This window comes from Acanthaster planci, linkage group LG09, assembly GCF_054643075.1.
Source record: "Acanthaster planci isolate LZ-2023a linkage group LG09, COTS_SCS, whole genome shotgun sequence".
Taxonomy (NCBI): domain Eukaryota; kingdom Metazoa; phylum Echinodermata; class Asteroidea; order Valvatida; family Acanthasteridae; genus Acanthaster; species Acanthaster planci.
The window spans coordinates 14,809,308-14,831,622 of NC_141785.1; the positions used below are offsets into that span (position 1 = coordinate 14,809,308).

Consider the following 22,315-nt stretch of genomic DNA (forward strand, 5'->3'; position numbering starts at 1 on the left):
GGCTTAAGTACTTGTATGAGGCCCAAAGTCACGCACGATCTTCCGTGAAATTACAAGCGTGGGCGTTTTACGTTTGCGGTATATCCTGTATAACAGTCAAGCAAATGGCAATTTCTGTCCACACATTAACGAAAAAATGTAATGTCATCTCAAGAAGAAACCTCAATAGCTAATTCAGCATACAGCTTTTTCTAGTTATGATACCGCCGCGACTTTGCCCTTAAGTTATTTGTCAGGGAAAAAAAGCTAGGAGGAGAAAACAAAGAGAAATAGTAGTTTTCTTACATGTAGAAGAGGAAAAGAAAGTTGCACAAAATATGTTCCGAGTACATAAACTCTATTCACATCAAGGACCCTTTAATAATAAATCAGATGCAGTATCCGGGATTACTCGGATAGATCTGCAACCATGGATGCGGTTTTTGATTGGAACTGTATGCATGGTCGGTCAGAAGTGCATTTTTATTAAAGGATTTACTGTAGCAATTTTTTCTGAACGAACTGTACATACCATCAAAAGATTTACAAAAATAGCTTCACAGAAACAACTACTGAAAACAGGCAAATAAATCTCACAAAAGTATGGTATCATTGCTACTTAGAAATTGCACCGTTAGGCTAAAACAGACATTATTTCACTACTTTGCGCCTCACCAAACCACATTCCTTTAAAAATAGAACTTGTTTTGACCGAATACAATAAATGCATAAAAATGGAGAAAAGAATTTCAACTATTAGAAAATAATATTTCGATTACTGGCCATCTTAACCACTAATCCCTTATGTTAAACGTAAATCTTTCTCATGTCGATTTTTGGTGTGGATTGGTCACGTCAACTGGCAGCTAAAATAGAATTGGAAATTGGGCTCATCAATGCATATACTAGGATGCACAGAAAACACATAAAACACCCGAAGGGTTTGGGAAAGATTAACAGACCGTAAATATGGGACATACTGCCTCTTCACCTGAACCATTTTGAGAACGTCAGACATTGAAAGATTTTGACCATTAATTAAAAACAATCCTACACAAACCAAACCAAGCCCAATTTAAATATCCGAAAAACGCAATTGCAAATCCTGGATTTGAGCACAATTTTTGTTTTTTCAGCTTTTCGAGCATCACAGTCATGGGACTGCATAATAGTTTAGACCTAAGAGCCATCAAGGCAACACAAACTCTTTTCTAGATCTGAAAAAGCAGATTAATAGTATTGGATCATCGATATTTTGGGACTGAATTTCAGAGAAATGTACAGCGTGTGTCCATTCTTCTGGGGAATATCCAGCTGTATGATCACGCTCCTTTAACGGCGCGTACATTATTCCGAACATGAAAGCGGAATCCCCCTGCCCGGCAACTTTGACCTAAATGCTTTTCATTCCGAAGGACTAACTTGGTTAAAACGGATAATTCGCCTCTGCTCCGAACAGCAAACAGGAAGCCACTCTTTCCACTCATTGAAATAGTATGGACATTCCACCAACTTGCACTTTCAAGCTGTCAGACTACATCATTCGGCTTATCGTTAAGCTTGGTATTCAGACAGCAAAACAAAATTCACAAGAAATGTTGGTCGCCCACCAACACACACAGATAATTAATATTGAATCCAACTCTGGTCAGTTATCATGCACCGCCATGAACATACGCCTATAGATGTACCTTACACAAGTAGGAACATTCAATGTCAATAAATACATGTCACACAAGAAATCTGAAACATGAATGTACATATATGTTATAGAATAATGTCACGGCTCATTCTGTTTGGTTTATGCTGCTACCTGTACTATCAAAGTAAAGATTATATTTTCAGTGCCATGGTTTGTGCGGTCTCGTATGTCTACGTTGAATACCAATGACAGATTTTTTTTTCACACACTGAGCCAAGAATAGCTTAAAAAGATTTGTCCGAGCAAACAGCAGTGTCATCAAGACAATATAAATTATGTGAAGCATGAAAAGGATGAAACGTTCATGAAAGATAATTTTTTTCAGATAATTTCTGTATCGCTATTCACAAGCAGTTTTTTTTTAATTTCAACGGAGCATAGCGAATAGTGAACAATTTAGTAACTATATTATGAAAAATTATACATATCGTCAATAAGGGTTACCACTCATAATTTATTAGGCATCCTGGCAGAGTTTTGGGGAGGACATCAGATCAGGTAAGACTACAGGGTTACCCCAAAAATGCAAGCCAAAAGTAACATTTATTTTCTCCCAAAATGATTGGCAGAAACAGTTTTGGATATCAAATTAAAGATTACGATGTCATTTTTCCAAAACTGAAAAACATGTCAATTTTTTGTATTAAACTGAAACTTAGGATGTTATCTTTTCACAACTGTTAAGTGACATTTCTGAGGGGGCACCTGGGTGTTCACACATTTTTCAAGGGGTATTGAAAGCTAAAAATATTTGCATGTAAAGCTGCATCGGCTGTGCACCTTTCGAAATTTTAATAAAGGACACCTGTGCGCTCTTACTTCCGCGGGGGGGGCTGCTCACATCGTAGTTACGCCCGTGTGTTTCTTCCATGCCACAACCCCCTCCCCCTTTGAGAGAACTATATACCGATAGGAAAAGGGAGCAAAGCTTTCCACTGCCTCATTCGGGACTTGTCTTCTCAGTTATAGTTGGCATGTAGCGGTTGGTGATGTTGGGCTAGGCTAAGCGTCACTGGCCTCCGGCTCCGCACCCTGACCCTCCCCGCCAAGTTCCACCTTCTCCTGGTGGAAGACTCCTTGTGTGTCCACGGTTGCCCGGTAGCAGATACGCCTGAAAGACACAAGTGAATGGGGGGGGGGAATTCGTCAGCTGTTGGATCGAGATTTTTCACCGGGTTGGATCTTCTTTTGACCCGGTGTCTATTACAGTCAAGCTCCAGTCAAACACAAACAAATCAAATAATTAAAAAGAAAATAAAATTCAGAAGAAGCAAGAGTATACGATGTACAATAATGTAAACTCAATAGCCACCCGGGATTAAAGGCTGACAGATTTGAGATCCTGAATATGGCGCTATGGAAGACTCCTAAATCACTACAAAGCTTTAACTAGGGAGATTCGGGACAAGGCTGGTGCTTATATTAAATTCGTCATGCCCACGGCTGGCAATGGACTTTCACATTAGAGGCGCCCGACCTTGAAAATTTCAGGCTCCCCTTGTCACTTTTCTTGTCTCTTTTTTCTGATTGATACCGGATCAACGCGATATGCCCTGATGATCCAAAATTAGTTTCTGATTTTCCATGCACTATGCCGTTTCCAGCTCAAATCTTTCAACCCCAGTTTTCAGTACAGTGATTAATGGTTAAAGCGACAATACCTATTCACTGCGTCATGCCATTTCCAGCCTTTGGCTTTGTGTATTACACAGTTGAATCTCACTAATAACATGTCCTTGGGACTAACCTTGAATCGTCAGGAATGAAAACACTTTAGAAGAAAGGATTCAGACCTAAAATGTTCCTTCTTACAAGCAGAGTATTGTATCAACATCACAACGCGCGAAATCTGTCGATCCTAGCCAAACCCGCAGTGGGTCGACAGATTTCGCGCGTTTCTGATTGGCCAACGTGTTACAAACTCTTGGAGGCGCACTGTTGTGACTTGCCGTATTGTAACTTGGTATTCTCCACAGATCTCTAGGTATAAATAGAGATCAGTGATATTCTCTCTCTACCTACAAGGTAAAAATGATATGGGCAAAGCAGAATAGGCTGTGCTGAATGGAAGGAATTCCTTCATGGGTTCGATGGTAGGGGATGTCAAACTCATGTAAAAATGTTAATCGCTTTGATGTTCATCCTATAAAATATTTATTATTTTTTTAGAAGGGCCGCGGACAGACTGGTCTATACAAAGAGATTCATTTCTTGGTGCCCACAACCCAAATCACATGATTTTAAAAAGTTGTAATAATCATTAAACATACCCAAACCAAAGACATAGCTATATGACTAATACATGTTTTGCTTCCGAACGTCAAGCCAACGAAATATAAAAAGGAACATTATCCTTAAGTACGTATGTATGTACACATACAAATACCATTTGTCCTAAAAATTTGTAAAGCATTTTTTTTTTCGGGGGGGCAAAACTTTGGCATTTTTTCATGTAACCTTTAATGACCTTTAGCTTTCTGAGGGGAGAGGCTAACTTTGGGGGCTTTTGCACGCTTTCAGAAGGGAGGGAAATTAGACAGACGAAATATTGCCTCTTCTGTAATCAATATGAAAAGGCTCCCTTTTGAAGGGGGCATTAGGATGACCCCCTTGCTGCCCACCCACACCCTTGTTTGACCATCCTCATGGTTTGTCCCTGTTAACTGCCTTTCTTGATAGATACATGTATACCCATGGGAACTAACTTTCAGATAGGATAGGAACGTGTCCATATCCGAATGTTAAGATAATGCTAATGATAATATTTAATAAGTTTATGGATCACAATTATCATGTTGATGATCATGAAGGTTTTGATGCTCATGGCGTCGGAAACTGTGACATTATACATGCTATCGATTTAAGTAATTGGCTGATGATTGTAGGTCATTTAAATGCGGTGTGATTATAATGCTAACCCTGATAATGCACAGAGCCTGAGGTTAGAAAACAACGCTTTCTTTTCATGTTTATTATTTCATAAAAGAAAAGGATACCTTGCTAATGTTGGGTGTTCTGTTACCATCAACTTCTTCAGCATGTCAGCGTCCATCTCCATAAACTCCTCCAGATCCCCGATGCGCTTCTGCAGTGAGGTGTCCGCTTTCCCCTCTCCGTCCCAGGAGGAGACACTCCCTTCCCTCGACCTGTCCGGGGCAAGGACCGGAGGCGAGTTGTCCCCGTCACTGGTGGAGGAGTCCATTCGCATGGGCCGGGACACGATGCGAGCCCTGTGCACCATGGTGCCCGTGGCGGCCCCCGACGCCTCCACGAAAACCTCCGAGGGATCGCTCTCCTCGACGGTGTTATTGTTGGACGGGAAGGGGGAGACTGGGGCCTGGGAGCCGTCTTGGAGGACAAGGCCCACGGCCTTGGACGGCCCGTTCGGATTCTGTCCTTCATGGATCCCCCCAGACTCAACGTGCGCCTTCACCTTTACTTTGCCCCTACCCTTGATTTTCACCTCTGTGATTTCTTTACCGCTGTTCTTTGCAGGTTCCTCCGGTACGGGCGTGATGGTCGGGACTGGCGTTGATGTCTCCCCGTGGGCTCCGGCCATGGCCTTTCTACGCCGGTCCCGCAGTATCCTCTTCCGCTTGAGGTCCTCGTAGGCCTCGATGTAGGCCTGGAGCTGCCAGTAAGTCAGTTTCTGCGTTACTTCGGGCTTGGCGCAGACGAAGGCGTGGAGGATGAGCATCTGGTCTTCTCCCGGGGCAGGCTCGGCGTTCATCCTGATGATGCAGGCGAAGATGTTGGGGTGGTCGTTGCTGCCTACTCCGTAGGTGATGTGATGAAGGGGCACGCTCATGGTGAACCCGTCCTTCTTGGTCTTGAGGAAGGGCCCGCTGACCTCCCAGCACCGCAGACCGTCTGGGTTGAAATTCAGCATGAGCCGGGACAATTTCTGCTTCTCCCTCAGCTTGCAGAGCTGCTCCACGGGCTTCTCCACCGCATCGCGCCCGTACTCCATGTGGGTGGGCATGCGACCCAGGTAGTGCACCAAGAAGGTCGGGTACTCGTTCGATGGCCCCGACGGCGGAATGGTGATCCCGGACATGTCCTTGTGCTTCTTGCGCTCCCGGTCTTTCGATGCCTGGTACCTGTTGGCCGACTCTGACGTGCCGACGGCAGAGTCCGTGGTTGCCGCCCCTTCCGCATCCTCGCTGGGCGGTGCCTCCGACCGAGATTTGAAGCCGGACAGCCCCTGGACGCTACTCCTCTTCTGCTTCTTCTCCTCTCGCTTCTGAGCTTTGACGGTGTCTTCAGGAAGATCCACCGTGGACTTGTTGCGACTACCGATCCTCTTCAAGAACGACATGGCGATATGATCTGACGCGAGGGCAAAAAACCCTCTCCTATATTCACCACAGGCTCTACGCGATCATCATAAACTCTACGGGTGAAATCTGGATATGTCACATCCGTTTGCCGGTTTACAAGAAGTCCTGACAACAAAGACAGTCTCGTGACAGATGTAGGCGTTGGAATGTTAAAACTTTCACGACGGGAATCACCCTAGAAACACGGGACAGTCACCACTCCTGCCGGGCGAAATAAAAATGGCGGCCCCTTACCTTTCGGCACGGATCTGACGCATGACTCCCCTCAGCTTTCACGGTTCACTGAAGCCAACGAAATCATGCATGCACAAAGCCCAAAAGTGGTCCCCTTTTTTTCTCACGTCGGGCCACAATGAAAGCCAGAGAAAAATAAACGTCAAACGTACCTTTCCCACAGACTCGGACACGGTGATCGCACACAGCGCTGTAAAATTATGATGGTATCTGTACGCCCCTCACGCTGAGTGCTAGCTCGTGCAACACAGTCCCGTATTTATCATACATGATTCACTAGGCTTGGCAGCAGCGCAGACAAGGCATTCCATGCTGACATGGCCCTGATGACTGCAATTCGAATACTGCGGATTCAATCCACTATTCCCCCCGGGACGAGAATATTAGCTCCAACCAGGCGCGTCGAGCTGTCCACACAGACACCGATTTAACTCATATTCCCGTCTTGACGCATAAATAATGAGCCGACGAAAAGCCAAAGCAAAGCCCGCGTTTTCTTTCAGCACAAACGCTAATCGATACTTGGACTTCCAATCTCACTTCGTCCGTGGAGGCATATAGCTTATTCAAGGACCCCCCCCCGAGACTTCACAGTTTACCCACAAATTAAAATCGATAACGCTGGGGTCTTTTACATGTCCGTGTGTACCCTTTTACATGTATGAGCTCCGAGTGCACCAGGACTTCGAACATAAGGAAACAGTTTACCCCTGCAATGAATAGATGACAGGCTAAACCAACAAGCGCGCACAAAAGAAAACTTGTTCGAAGAAAAGCAGACGCCCTTGGAAGGATGCGCTCTATTTATATGCAAAGATGACCCGTCCAAGCTGGAGCTGGAGGTTTTTGAGATTCACGGGAACTCCCAACGGCATGTCTACGCACACACACGTCAGGCTTCTGATGTGCGCGGTCCGACCTTACATGTACAGTCAAGTGTGAGCACGATGAATGATGAGACAGCAAACAGAGCTCGGGTCGACGGACCCCCAGACACGACGTCATACTGATTATGCCGCCATGAATTCTGGGAACCCACGTGGGAACTCCACGGCTAATGTTGTCATCCATCATGTCATTAATGTTCTCCATGCACGGCGCTGGAATTTCATTCGGTTTTTTTTCCTGGCTGAAAACAGCCGAGTGCTAATGTGCAAATACGCGGTCGTCTTTCTCTGTTTTTCACTGTGTCAGTTTCATTTCTAAGAAGGCTCCTTAAAACGACTACAGCGATTTAAATTTAGACGTTGAAACCAACAGAGATGAGGTGTGGGCAAACTATTTCCCATAACATGTTCCCTACCAATAAGCCTCTCGGCTTCCACTTTTGGCCAGGGATTATTCTTTAACCCTAACCCCTTGGGTGTACGTAAAATCATATTGAAATATCGGAGGATCTGGGACTGCTCGGGCTAATTTTGAGCCCCGCTGACAAATTTCCCTCTCCAAAATAACCTAAAACAAATACAAACGTTTCTAGGTATATAACTTTTAAAATGATTTAATTTCAATTGACAGGTAAGTAATGACTTCTTGTTAATAAAACATTAACTTTACGGAGACGTTAAAAAATGTCTTCAACAGTGGATGAACTTCTAAACATCTTTGATTCCTCAAAGTGACTTGATTTTCTTAAGAGGGTGGTAATTTAAGATGTTTTGAGGCTCATGCACCAAAGTTAATTCCATCTTTATCTTGAGCTCCACATTCAAGCTGTGTCAGAATTCGTGGGCTTGAGGCTTGAAATGTGCCGTAGCTGTAACCGCTGGGCTCCAGTGTTATTCCAATCCGCAGCCGAGAAAGTCAGACACCACCTTCGTTTCAAATGTTTGACACTGGAACCACATGGAAATACTCCCAACACTGGCACCCAATGGATGCTTCCATGCCTGAAAAGGGGAAGCTGTGATGAGCTGGAGAATGTCAAAGTAGTGGTTTAAATTATAAAAAAAAAATGAAGCCTGAAGCCAAAGGCAGAGACGGAGCTGAGATTTAAAAACAAGTCTGGTGCTCCAGTGAGCAAATACAACTTCAGTATAAGGACAATTGAAGAAAACACGGTAGACATTACAATTAGTTCGGTCTACAATTTGGCAATGTTCAGGACCGCAACCTCCATCAAAAGAAGATGAGATCTGAAATTTTGATGACATCAACTCAAGCTGACAAATAATTTGACATGTTGTGTTTCAGTGCATTTCAGCAAGTAGGAGTACAATACATGAGTAGAAGTCTGCACTGAATCTCATTTAATCTCACCCCTTTAACAAAAAACAGAAAAACTTAATGCAACTGAGGTCAAATCAGTTAAAGGCATTCCTCAAGATCCCAACAGGTTTCTGTCCCTACAACATTCAAACCACTCGGTACTGCATCCAAAGTTTCCAAACCATGCATCTCTCCTCTAGTGTAACTTCTTGAGAGCCAAGTCACTTCTGTGATTCAGCCACATTGGAAAAGGCAGCATCATGTACTTTACGTGCACTTGCAGTTTGTAAACATCTTTTTCTCCGTCAAACCAGATCTTCAGTTCATCAGCCACTGTAGCAAACATGAGAATCATACCTAAAAACCGAAATCAGAGTCCTTCTTCAGTACACATAAGGAATGGCAAAAGCATAGGTCAAAAAGGTAGACAGTAGGGAAGGTTGCTCAGACAGAACTCCTATTTAAATTAGCAATATGAGAAAAATAACCCCCTAAAAGGGTAATATCTAACATGAAACCAGCAAAATCACAATAACTGAATGGTCCATGTTATGCCAATGTCTTAAATTCCGTGTTTGTCAAGCACTGGGGAATGACTGTCATCAACTTGGGCATCAGCGTTGAAGTAATGAGTTTTGGAAACCCCCAAAAAAGGAAAAGCTGAACAAAAGTTCCAGAAATGGTTCCCAAATTAAACAAACTTTTCCTCCTCTAAATACATAGCTTTGGAAGTTTGGATTGCTCTCTGACCCTTGATAGCTTTCAAACCATACTCCAGTTCTGAGCCCACAAATTCCCAGCTTGACATGGACATCTGTATGTTTTGAACAACCTCCAGCAGTGTGATCTTTCCCTCAGGACGTGTGATGCTAAACACTGATGTAGCCAGTAGACAAACAGGGCTACGGTCCCTTCTCCCAATTTTGTTTGAAACTAAAAGAGGGCAGAATGATTGTTTTGGACAATTTCATTTCTTTCCTCATCCAAACTGATAAAAAGACCTCAAATTTAGCCTTATACCTGAGAAAGCCAATAAAGGGTCCACAAAGAAATGCCCCAAGCAAAAACTTTGGTTTTGCCCCTTGGCTGCTGCTTACAATACCAGATCGATCTTTAGAAAATGGTATCAAGGGTATCAACAGTTAGCCCAATACAGCGTACACACACACCTTCAATGTCCTGCCGCTCAGAGCTTTAGTCACTGTCCGATGAGTCGTCGCTGATGATACCGCGGAGGTTGGCAAAGTGGTCGACGGGCTTGGCACGTCTGGGGCTAGGGCTTCCCTGTTGTCGGCCATCCGGAGACTTCGCCAGGTAGAGGCTGCACACATTCCTTCTCCTGGACCGTCCTGTTGAGTGCCATCATAAAATCTGTGGCTTCAATTCTTCAACGACAGTATTTTACATGTACCTACAATCACCCCCAATCTTTGTAAGTTCTCTTAAGGTCGTTTTGACGCCTTTGTAATTTCTTTATCAAGGCAAATTATTCAGAAAAAAAGAAATAAGAGAGAAAACATCCGTGCCAAAAAGACCAGGTGCAGATCCAGGGATGAGGGGGGTCAACCCCCTACCATGAGAAAAAACAAACAAACAAACAGGTAAAATATAGGGACAAAAATAAAAATGACGAAAGCAAATTTAAAAACAAGACAGCATCTCACAGATTCTTCAGGGGTGAGATTGACCAATGACAAAAATAGCTGAAAACAACTGAAAAAAGGCATAAAGAAGCTGAACTGTGAAAATCTCCTATACTTTTGTACACAGCCAGTGAGGAAAAAAGAGCTGAAATCCAAAACAAAAAAAGCTGAAATCAGCTAAAAAGCTGAGAAATCTCAACCCTGTTCTTCTTATGTGTACAAGGTGATTTTTACAAATAGGAGAATTTTGTAACGCAGCAGGGGGCAAGCAAATTTTCACGGACTAACATAGAGGGTGCATGTCACAGATACCAACACATACAATGTCTGCAATAAAAGATGCACCACAATTGCTGTCGGGCAGTTTGATGCTGTGGAACACGGGCTCAGGTAGAAGCCTGATCAAAGGAAGCTATTAAAGATAGAGCGCACAGTACCTCGCCTGAAGTAAGGCCGAAGGATGGTAAGCTGTATGCTTCTTGTAGGGACTGGGACCGCTGATAGCAAAGGCGATATTGTGTCCCAGGAGAATAGGTACCGTGTGTATCCAATACAGTCTGAGCGTATTGGGAGTAGCATTGTCTACTAGCCGCTCAGCTCATAAGAGAAGCATTGTGTAGAGCGCCATCTGTTGAGATACGTTATTCCTCGCCTCCATACGGCTGGGAAAGTTGTTGATCCATCCTCAGAGAAGATAAGCTCCTTCGCAGGAACTGCTCCCACACGGGGGATGTGACGTCCCAATGTACTCCGCAAAAATGAGACATTAAAAAAATCTCCGACCTGAGTACCCCCCCATCGGAAAAATTCCTGGATCCGCCCTTGAAGGCTTAACCCTAACTGCCAATGAAATGACAAATCCAGTGCTGAACAGTCCAAGCACATGTACTACTAGACAGACCACCAGCAGTATTTCACAAGGTCTTCAGCCCCAGATATCTATTTTATGCAACATTATGTGCACAAAATATTTTAGTCTGGAATCCATTTCAAGACTAAAAGGGGCTCGTAAGTGCTGGTTGGACAGAGGTCAGTCACAAAAAGAACTAGCGAAGGGTTTGATGTAGTGGGAAAAAATGTGTGCTCTGATTGTCTTCAGGAGGAACTTACTGCTTTGTGCGGCCGAAACTTGCGGATGCGGCTAGGAATAACACGTATGCCTATGAAAGTCACTGATTAGTGGCTGTAACCACTTGACATGTGTGCTACTCCAAGCCACAGCGGGTTGATTAGGACACAGCATTAGTGCTCAAAGCCACATTGTTTTATCATTACTACGTTTCAGATTTGTTGCTTGTAGAAAGCACTTCGTAACAAGTTACTCACCCGACTTGGAGTTTCCCTGGATGATGTTTTCGGCATTAAGAGCTGCTAGCTCTGCCAGTTTCTCTCTCCTCTCCTTCAGCTGACAGCATTTCCTGAGAGTCGGTTTGCCTGCCAGAAAAACAAAGAGGAAAAATCACTGATATGGACAACCTAAACACTGGCCGGGTCCACGGATCTACCACAGAAATTTGCTGTAATAGCGTGGCACAAAGGTTGCTTGGAATAATGCACACTGACTCTGGTTTCCAGTTGGCTTCTTTGTTTGGCAAGATAACCGCCAGAGTGGAATTTTGTCTTCTTTTTTTTTTCCCGCCAATCAGCTTCCAGGAGTGTTCACCAGTGCAACAATCAGCTCATATCAATGAACATGAAGTTCCAGCCGGAGGGATGTCTGGACTTCTGTGTGGCAAATTGTTGGCAATTTTAATTTGGGGGCCTCATTTTGGTGAAGAAATTGACTGTGCACATAATTTCAAAGGGGCACTCCCATTTGCCAAGCATTGTACGCATGCACGTATATTTAAGGCATCTTTCTGGTGTCTGTTTGAACGTGAGCACTCTACTAATGTACACCTCGACAATGCCAGCAGAGTATTTGTGGTGTTCTTCGGTGATGCCAGTGTATTCAATTTACATTGAAATAGCCTTTTACTTCCTACGAGTATACTCGTAGTGGCAGAATCTGGTACACTTGTGGTAGACAGTCGACGTGTTAAACATATAACAGCATGAAAAATTTTAAAATGTGGGCAATGGTGTGCCCCGTTTTTCACTTTGACATGTGCAGCTGGGCACCCAGTTGTCAGATGCTGGATAAAAACATAATGTGGTGGACACCTCTTCCACTCACCTTTCATTCCAGCATCCTGGAGAACCTTCTGAAGGATCTTGATCTTCTCTCTTTCATCCTTGGCATCAGCAAACAACTTGACGTACGCCACCCGCAGGCCGCTCTGTCGGACAAACTTCTTGAAGAGCTCCAGGCTATTGTTCTGTTTCTGGGCAGCCGTCTTTGTGTCCCGTCTGCTGTTGGCAGAACTCTGCACAGCATAATCAAAGACCATCCTGAATAATACGCCTTGAAAGCAAGCGCTAAAAAGCTTAACAAAATGCATTAAATTACAGCTACTAATGCACATCCTTGACAAAATTTGGCCAGGATGCATCAAGATAAAATGATAGTGCAGGTGACAGCGAATAGGCAGTGCAATTTGTTGTGAGAGTGTGATTTATTGTGAGAGTGAAAGCTACCACTTTGAAAACAGCTGAACCCTTAGAGATACTTCTGATGTTCTGGGGTACATGGCTGACATACATGGTGTATGTTTACAAGGGTTTCACTTTTCCTTGCTGGATGTAGTACCGTCAATGAGATTTTTCCGAAGGACAAATGCAGACAAAATTTCCCCAAATTCAAAACTGACATTTCTTGCCACAATACAAAGACAACATGCCTCATCAAATAAAAAAATCAAATCAAAATCAAATTTGATTTTGACAATGTAATGAAGTGAGGCTGCTCAAACCTTTCTTACAGTTCCATCGCTCCCTGAGGTACCTCTTCTACTCTGGGCATCTCCTCTCTCCCCTGAAGATCTCTCATTCTTTGTCTTCTGGTTCAGCTTTGTTTTCTGCGTGTCCTCCTCTTCATCAACTGATGAGAGACTGCTGATGGTCAGACTGCTGCTGACAGAGCTGGAATCTGAATCGCTGTTGTTTTCTTGATCATCTGTCCTTTCCTTCCTTGTTTCTTCTTCTTGGAGATGCTTCTTTGTGGACAGCTTTCTGGACTTACCCCACCTTATCCTCCTTTTTCCTTTTGAAGAATCTGATTTCTTTACCTTTCGGTCACTTTCCTCACTGCTACTAGAATCTTTAATTTGTTTGGAAAAATCCCCCCGCTTCTTCCAACTTCCATCCTGTGGTTTCAAGTCTGTTTCTACGGCACCATTATACTCTTCTTCTGATGAGCTCTCCACTAGCGTCTCGGTTTTCCCCCGTCTTGCGGATGGATCTTGCTTGAAGAAATTTTTCTTCAAAGAGAGGGGCTCATCATCAGAATCACTGTCAGAAGAAACACTCGCGTCACTAGCAGATGGGCTGCAGGGTCTCAAACTCTCTTTCTGAAATTTCGATGCAAGGCCTTGGTCATCACCACTATCACTTTCAGATTCGGATGCACGATATCTTGACTTTGCGTTGTGAGCAGAATTCTTCAGAGATTTTGTCTCCCGAACTTTGGATTGGCAACGGGGACTTGCCTTGGATGCCGAATGTTTCCTTGGGCATTTCTCTCCGGAAATTACAGTGAGTTTCACTTTGGAGCTATGGGAATTTGTTTTTGAGATGCGACTGGGCTTGTTGGAACATGCAGTGAAGTCACTGTCTGAATCACTGACATATCCTCTTTTGGAGCTGCCAAAAAGATTTTCTTTCCTCTCAACAGAATGAGACTTTTTCTTCGCTTTCTTTTTACTGGCAAGTGTGATTATCTCACTTCCAGTTTCAAAATCATCTTCAGTATCCGAGTTCTCTCCCAGTTTTCCTTTTGACAATCTTCGCTTCACACCGACCCTGGAGGAATTACTTCTTGCAACAAGCTCATTTTCGCTCTCACTGTCAGAATCAGATAAATGGACCTTGGAATTTCTTTGACTGGAAGACAATTCTGCTTGAGCCTTCCCTAGAGGCTCGTCAGAGTCAGGTGAGGACTGGGTGCCAGATTCTTCATTTTCATCACTGCTGGAATGCTCGAGACCTTTTACTATCCCCTGTGAGGACACCCTCTGGGAAGACTTTCTTGGGCTTCGAGTGCAGTTTTCCTGATTCTGTATAAATGCCCTCCGTGAATTAATTGAGCTTTCATCCCCGTTGGAAAATTCCTCCTCAGAAGACTCCTCAAACTCACTGCTCTTGTTGTCCTCCTCAGAACTGTCAACTTTAACCTCTACCTGACCACGTTTACGCTTGACAGAAGACGTCTCTTTTCTGTCGGTATCTACATTATGTTTACGATTTCCAACCTTGATCCTGCTCCTCGGCAATGAGACAAGATGTGGTGACAGCCCTTGGAGAAGTCTCTTATCCATGACTTCAATCTCCACGACAGGTTTGGACTTCCGCATCTGACTTTTCAATGCCAACGTCCTGGGACTTTCAAAGTCTGCTGCCGGCACTTTTCTTTTCACATCCTTCAGGGTATTTGAAATCTCTTTCGCTGCAGCTTTGGGACGTGCTCTGCCAGCACAAGGAGGATGTAGTGATACAATCTTTAGCTCTTCTGATACCGAATCCTCTTCGTCGTTGCTGGAGGATAACAAATTTCCTCTAAGTTTTTGTGCACCAACACGCACTGAGACCTTGCCTACATTTGCACAATCATTATCAGCATCGTCATCAAGATCATCGTAACTGTCATCGATATGACCATCACTGTTGCTTGCTGATGGTTTCTGATCACCAGGTGAGGAAGCAACATCACAGTCTTCATCATCACTTGAAGATGCTTTACTACCAGGGGCCGACGTATCTTTCTGCTCCTGGCATCTAGACAGTTCCTTCAAATCGCCATCCAAATCACTGTCAACATCTTCATTCTCCTCATCATCTCTGGGAGAGGCTTCAACCACATAAACAGGAGAAATATTCTCGTGGTCTTCAGATTCGTCACCGTCTTCCTCCTCGTCGCTCAGAGATGTATCACTGCTGAGTTTGTTCACTGCCCCACCCTCTTTGTCACTATCTACCTCCTCCTGCCTCATTCTCTTCACGTCTAGCCTGACATTGGCAACACTCCTCAGTCTGTGAGTGAGTGCACCTTTCCCGGAAGTTTTCCAATCCCAGTCCTCTTGTTCTGATTCTGAGGAACTCTCCGGTAGAAGAATCCTCTTCCGTTTCTTGGTAGCTGCCATGATGTTGAATGTTTGGAAGCCAGAGCCCTGATCACAAGGAACCAGGAGAACAAAGTAAAATATCAGCCATATCAACAAGAAGCAAAATAAGTCAAGTGGAAGTGCCCCAAAAGTTTTAGAGCACACTGAGCAATATCTGGCAATATTTGTTTATAAGTATGTTATCCCCTTTGGTGGATTTGCATGGCAACAAGGTACTAGGTAAAGATCTGTGGCTAGAGCCTAGAAGAAAGATGGAGACACGACCCCCTTTTGCCTTGCCACAGTGTCGGCTGTGGTGCAAAGTCAGGTCAGTGTCCCTAGTTCCAAGGGACATAATGTTCCTGCTTGGAAAAAAACTCAAATATGTATGGTTTATGTCATGGGGATATCTACCATATCTGCTGGCGAGTCTCTCCGCGTCATGGGCCATTGCATCGGCTGAGTTTTCTGAGCTCTACATGTGTATAAGTGTACATCTGGTCACATGTTTAGTTGCCATGCCGTCAAAATACGAAAAGCAAACACGATCAAATATCTAACTGCCAATGCCGTAATGTTGGGGTACAAAAATCAGCAATTATGGAATTATGCAGTATTTGTAGAGCTATAAACCTTTCAAACAAACCCTACTCATCTGCATCACTGTAGAATAAGACTCCTCCTAAACAAACAAAATACATGTAGGACAGAGATTGATGATATTATATGCCTAACTTTGGTCGGAAGGAAAGAGTTCCATATCTAGACACCACTTGACGGCCTGTTCACAAACTCTATATGAGACTGGTCTGAAAAATGTTAAGTACTTTCTAATCACATTGTAACTGCTCCAGTATTTTCATTGCTAAATTTGACTCGTGGGACATGTTGTCACTTTCTGATTGCTACTAAACTGTGAGGGAAAATTAGAGATGTCCATATGTGGTTGTCCCTAGCTCTACTGACTGGAGCCTCTTTTTCAAATATTGGACTGGATCAGCCGTTTTTGAAAAAGAGGAATAGTAAGTAACGCTCCACTCAGTAGAACTAGGCTGTCCCCTACCTTCAGCACCCTGGTCCTACATGTATAAGGAAACAAGGTTCAATTTATGACAAAATAAGTGACATTTTGTCCTTGAGCAACCATTCCTTCGTGCTTAATCCTAATAACTCTGGTTTAGGTAAATTTTGACAGTTTCTGAGTAAAAAAAAATACAACTTTTTTATCTGCGTTTGGCAAGAGACAACTGCTCAGTCGGGTCATGCCATTTCGTTTCCAGGCTCGTTAACAGACTGTGCCATTGTGAATATACCAAGATTCATTAAGATTCCTCAAAAATCTTCATCCAAGTCGAGGAACCAGATTGCACTTGCCAATTTGTCTTTGCTCACAGCTCTTCCATGACTTCGTCGAGACATGTCACATACACTACCAGCCATTTTACCCCATAATTTTCCTAAAAAAATCAAAGCCCATCCTCTTTTCACAAACATACCTAATCTTTATGATATGAAAGAGGGCATCAGTGGAAACTTAGGCTACATGTCTCTAGGTGGGTTACATTCCTTTGTAAAAGCAGACTTTGTATCCTCATAATTTACAAGAACAGTGTACTAACGGATACCAGTACCAGGGCATACACTGAGGCTACAGCCTACAGGTATTGATAGGCCTATATGGAATGCTTTACGGTCGACTCTGTCCATGAGTCAACTCGGTCCCAAATCAACTACATGTATAGGCCAGGCTCAGGCTGGTAAATGAACCATTTACCATGTTACAGGCCCAAGCCTGGCATGCCTGGCCTAACTTAGTTTTAATAAATTTTGTGAATTGAACTTTTATGTATTCGAATTTACTATTCATGTTTGCACAATCTTGAATCTTGCGTAAATTTATTGTAGGCCTAGGTTTCTCCTTCCTGAGTTATCTAAGTTTTCTTACAAATGGATTTTTTTCAAAATTTACTCAAGTCAAGGCAAATCAACTCGGGATGATTCCTTGGGATGAAATAGGCCTATCGCGCCGTAGGCCCCAGGCCAAATTTGCGTAAGAAGAGTCAAGATTGTGCCAAACGTTTGCACTCAGAGTTACACTAACCAAACAGCACCAGCAAGCTCACCTCACACAGTTGCTGGATGATTTGTAATGGGCGCCAACATAGAAATTTAACTATGAAAACCGCGCGTTTCTGTACGCAAGCTATACAAGGGAACGGAGGTCGGAGAGGAGTTCATTTCGAGATTGGCGTATACGGCTAAGACTAGCTATTTACCGCGTAGCGTGATGCACGCACAGGTCAAAGCCCAAAGCCGTAGCCACTAAACGCGAGGGTATTAATCAGACTGCGGCTTTACAGCCGGACAATTAAGGCATTTGAAATAGCGCCCTCAAACGGTATTAAATACTGCTGCAAACTTCGCTGTCGCCCAGCGCGATTTTGGATGAGCGAATAAAGTGTAGCCTATTGAGAATATTTTCAGCAATGAGGAAGAAAAATAAAAAAAAATATCGAATTGATAACCGCCGCCTGTGAGCCTTGTGCAACGCACTGAGGGAACTCCCTCGACTGGCAGACATTTACCCAGATGCGCTGCGCGTCGTCAGCTGTGACCCCATGTGACGTATTTCCTTCACTAAAATATCTGTGCAAGGCCATCAGCCTTCCCAGCTGGGCGACGAGCAAAGCTGCAAACATTAAGTTAGACAAAGTGTGAGACGGACGGTGGTTAGCTCCCCTTAAATCGGAGTGAGAACGAGTGAGAACGAGGAAAACCCATCTCAGCAAAAGACTTCCCATTTACGCTCAGTTTGGTGGCGGGGACTGACGATTGTGAAATTTTGTGGCAAATTTCACTCCGAAAATATCTAAACCCAAACTTGAAGGACTGTTTACGAGATAAGCCTAGTCTGTACCGGCGCGATAGGCCTATACATGAGCCCTTCAATTCCCTTGTGTCTCGGTAAATCGACTTCCCACACTGGAAATCCATTCTGCCGGTTATACGCTGCCTACACGCTCTAGTCATTATGAGGGAGACCACTGTGACCACAAGTGGGCAAAATACAATGTAAGATGTCACTTCCCTAAAACACAGAGAGATCATGATTTAACTGGCTGAACGAAAGGCACACGTACAGAACGTTTAGCAGACACCCATCCAGTCCTACCTACGTCCACAGCTATAGATTGATGACTTCACTCTTACTTGGTGAATCGTATTCCCTTTGCACCCGTCTTCTTCTCGAGTTAGTTTTTCTCCACAGCTGAGAATAAGTACAGTATATCAGTGCCAATCACAATCACAGACTTGGATATAATGATAAATAGTTCGTTATTATAATCAACCCTGATAACGATAGCAATCTCCAGGTGTGCGGACATGCACACGCATTACTCGGATCAGTGCGCTTATACAAAATACCAAAAAAAACTTCGAGGAAAACAATCAAATAAATCGTATTCAAAATACTTTAATTAATCTATCAAAATACAATTCTCTAAATTTAAATGATCACATTATACTCTTGAACGATTCTTGAAATAAAATTCTGAGTTTAAAAATACAATTCGTTGTCAGGCAGTCTCCGAAAAAAAAGTTCAGTCCGTACGTGACTTAAACTCGATTTGTGTAATTATATGGTCAACTGAGTGTAATGCGCTCAGGATATCTTAAGGTAAACCTCGACAGGAGGGTCCCCGCAAGAATTCAACATACCAAGGTACAATTATACGCTTGAAAGACCGACAAATTGATATAGAATACGCATGCCATACTTAAATAATTCGAAGTCACATTTTGTTATTTCTCAGTGGCTGTTAAGCACTAGAGAAAACAAAGACCAACGGTACTGAACAGAGTTTAATAGGCCCAGTCTGGGTTACAAGTTCAAAGTTCATGAGAACATATAAACGGCTCTTTATTTACTGTTAAGGTGCCAGAAAAAAAATAACTTCAGCTAGTTGGTTTGTGAAGTCTGTGCATATGAACAGTAAAACTACAAGTACTCACGATAATAGAGTCTCTACAAGAATACTGCGGGAAAACGCATAATTATCATGACGTGGTACACGTTTGGAGAATATATGCCATTGTCAATGAACAAGACTGTGGTCATGATAAGTGCAATATTAAGTGGAGTCATAGTATGATAAACTATTTATATCTATAAACTATTTCGGACGGAATATTTAAAGGTGCATTATTTGGAATGAGCTTAACGTTTCGTGAACAGAAAACTCGGAGAGATAATCTTCCTTTCCGCTTCAAACAGACATCCTCACGATCGCTTCGACCAGGTTGCCGTATGAAATTCTCTTCGCTGTAACGGGTCGGAAGTAAAATCGACCAACTGCACACGTGAGTCAATTTATGCGAAGTGAAAAAAAAGATGCATTTGTCAACTATGAATCGAGTTCAATCGTTACCATATCCACCCTTATATCTGAAGGATACTGAGAATATAAAATCGATAACAATAAAATGCGTGTCAGGTTCATGCACATTCCAATAAATCAAAAAGGTTACACAAAAATATTTTAGTGCCGTTTTGGAGACCCAAACCTTGTTCTGGAGGCTTGAAAACATTTTTTTTCTCGGTAAAAAGGTACTGCCGTTGTAATGAATGTATGCCTTTTGGGCAGTCATTAAAATGTCAATACCTCGTTTCCACGGAACAGTTTAGAGAAGGAGAAATCGTTTGAATTAAGACGGATAAAAACGGCAGGTTTCCTTTAAAAGAAACACAATCACAATTTCATTACTACGTTAAGGTTAGACAAACCATTCAAATGTAAGAAAATTTACTCGTCGGGAATGCGAGTTCCACCAACAATGAACAAATGATGTGGATTTAGCTCCAGTTGGAAGTTGTTTCAAGATAAATAATCACATTTTACAAAATTCTCAAGGAAAAGCACGTGATCCCAACAACACTCGCCATTTTCTTTTAAAAAATATAATTCAAGACTCCAAAAAGTCGATCTGCCAGTTTTTGTGAAGACAGCAACAAGCCAGCGGCAGAACTTGTAGCTTAACAACCAAGCGCTATCACAGTAAAAATGCATTTCTTTAAAACGCAGGCTCACGCAAGTTCCCAATCAAAGAACTCATTCAACTCGTGTCCTTCCGACAGAACCAAACCAGCAATCATACTATCTTCCTGCAATACCAAAATGGTTGATTTTCATTTCACATCAAAGGAAATTTCCAAAGTGAAAATTTTGCATAATCGGGCTGACACTTCAGCAAATTCAAACAATCGTGCATTTTTTTAGAATAAATAATTTCATTCAGTATTTACACACATTTTTTTGCATTAAAATGAAAGATCGGACAGATAATAGAAATCTACAGAATTTACGAATTAACATACAAGTCTAAAATTTTTGCTTTGGTCTAATTTCAGTAAATCACATGGTGGGAATGTGTGAAAGTAATTTTAAAAAATGAATGCATGCACCGTGATTTAACTATTTCAATCAAATAGGCACATCTGGAAAATCTTAAAATGCTAAAATGTTTTATATAAAAGAAATAATTTGAACTTTCACTTCAAATTATATACAAAGAGCAATCAAGACACAAACATTAAAAGTAGCACACAGGCGTAAACAAACAGAATCTCTGTATTTTCCCATGATAAAAATTGAAAAAAATTAAATTTTAAATACCCTGTGTTAGCCGACCGTAAAGTCATTTTATGTTCAGTTTTCATGGTGGAAAACACACTTAAAAAAAATTGTCAGTAAATTTTAAATTATCCCATCAACATTTTCTTCAATGTTGCATGTACAAGAAATAAATCTGTATCCAAAAGTGTGGATAAACACAAACACTGAGTTGATAATAAAGTTCAATTCAAAATAAACGGGGTAATGGGTTACCTATGTGAACAGACCGTTTAGCTCACTGCAGACAGAAAAAACTGCAAATATTCACAGAGAAACACGTGGAAAAAAATACAGATGTCACGTTCAGTGACTTGTGAAAAACTTAAGGCTGTTGTGTGCGTATCAAATCTGGTCTTGAAATAATAATTATGTTGCCTATTCCCACAAAGCCACAAGAAATAGTGACGACTGATTGAGTGTAATTTCTCTGTGAGGTGCTTGCTCTGCAGAACGATCAATTCTTTCAGTACAAATGTTCACCCGATGGTGAGTGGCTGAAATTCTTCTCTTCCATTTTCTTCATGTTTGTGCAAAAACAACAAATGTGTGCAGGGTTGAGGACCCTAAAAGCTGTCTGCTGTAACTAAACTGTGTTTCTTCTTTTCTCAATGGGTTTTAAGTTCTGAAACCACAAGCTTGGGGCTGAGATTTCACATTGCAACATTAGATTACTCGGTGTGATCAATCACGATGGCTACCTTGTCTGGGACACAATGCATTTTCATTGTAATGTGCACAAATGCATCATGGTTTTCGCAGGATCACCAGGTGAGCCATGCTGACGGTGTTCAAGTGTCTGTCGCCTCTTTCTGAGGGTGCCCTGGTGAGGATTTACTCAAGAAAACTGGGTCCACGAGACACACTGTGGAAAAGCCACCAGCCGATTTGGAACCACTTTGCTCTAAATTACACGGAACATGTTTATTCACTGTATATCCTTCTTGGCCAATGCACCGATGGTTTCAGTTAAGGAGGTTGGTTTGTCGGCAAACTTTCATGGCAGTCTCGTAGAAGATATGGACGGTTTATCACAGACGGACGGGGGTCCGAGTTGGACTGGCTAGCTTGGAATAGGCTCGCTCCATCTTCATCAATTCCTAGGGAAAATGGATAAAGAATTCAGCAGAGAATAAAGTGATGGAACCAGCACTTTTTTCAATTCTTCCAAGAAAGCATCTTCTTGTGTTTGACAGCATGTTGCCATTCTCAGCATTTATTTAGCCCACAAATCTATGTTCACACAAATAACATAAAAAGGCCAAGTAACATTTTTTAGCTTTGAGAATTCCTAAAAATGCTAATAAACTGTGCAATTAAACCGCTCAAAATATCTGCC

The 22,315-nt window shown here is 42.6% G+C and overlaps 3 protein-coding genes across 16 annotated transcripts in view; all 3 read right to left on the minus strand.

The window, feature by feature from the left end:
* Window positions 1–336: 336 nt before the first annotated feature.
* On the minus strand, window positions 337–7,182 carry LOC110982224 (uncharacterized). Its single transcript, XM_022240503.2, has 2 exons — window positions 4,678–7,182; window positions 337–2,792 (listed from the first exon to the last, which is right to left on the minus strand). Exons 1-2 carry the CDS (start codon window positions 5,997–5,999, stop codon window positions 2,684–2,686), a joined length of 1,431 nt encoding a protein of 476 aa, XP_022096195.2. The 5' UTR covers window positions 6,000–7,182; the 3' UTR covers window positions 337–2,683.
* Window positions 7,183–7,740: 558 nt separating this feature from the next.
* Window positions 7,741–17,586, minus strand: LOC110982223 (uncharacterized). Of its 5 annotated transcripts, none has more exons than XM_022240500.2 (6): window positions 17,428–17,586; window positions 12,959–15,370; window positions 12,283–12,472; window positions 11,433–11,540; window positions 9,633–9,812; window positions 7,741–8,820 (listed from the first exon to the last, which is right to left on the minus strand). In XM_022240500.2, the coding sequence occupies exons 2-5, from the start codon at window positions 15,341–15,343 to the stop codon at window positions 9,658–9,660; spliced, it is 2,838 nt and encodes a 945-aa protein (XP_022096192.2). In that variant the 5' UTR covers window positions 15,344–15,370; window positions 17,428–17,586; the 3' UTR covers window positions 7,741–8,820; window positions 9,633–9,657. The 5 variants fall into 5 exon arrangements, with proteins under 5 accessions (XP_022096192.2, XP_022096193.2, XP_022096194.2 ...); XM_022240501.2 differs by having other exon boundaries at window positions 17,406–17,578; XM_022240502.2 differs by having other exon boundaries at window positions 17,388–17,578.
* A 1,173-nt stretch (window positions 17,587–18,759) lies between these two features.
* LOC110982238 (uncharacterized) overlaps window positions 18,760–22,315 on the minus strand; it is a 114,080-nt gene continuing 110,524 nt past the window's right edge. For all 10 annotated transcript variants that reach the window (XM_087140857.1, XM_022240526.2, XM_087140859.1 and 7 more), the window contains one exon: window positions 18,760–22,076. In XM_087140857.1, the coding sequence (XP_086996983.1) occupies window positions 22,008–22,076 (69 nt within the window). In that variant the 3' untranslated portion in view covers window positions 18,760–22,007. The remainder of the gene's footprint in view (window positions 22,077–22,315) is intronic.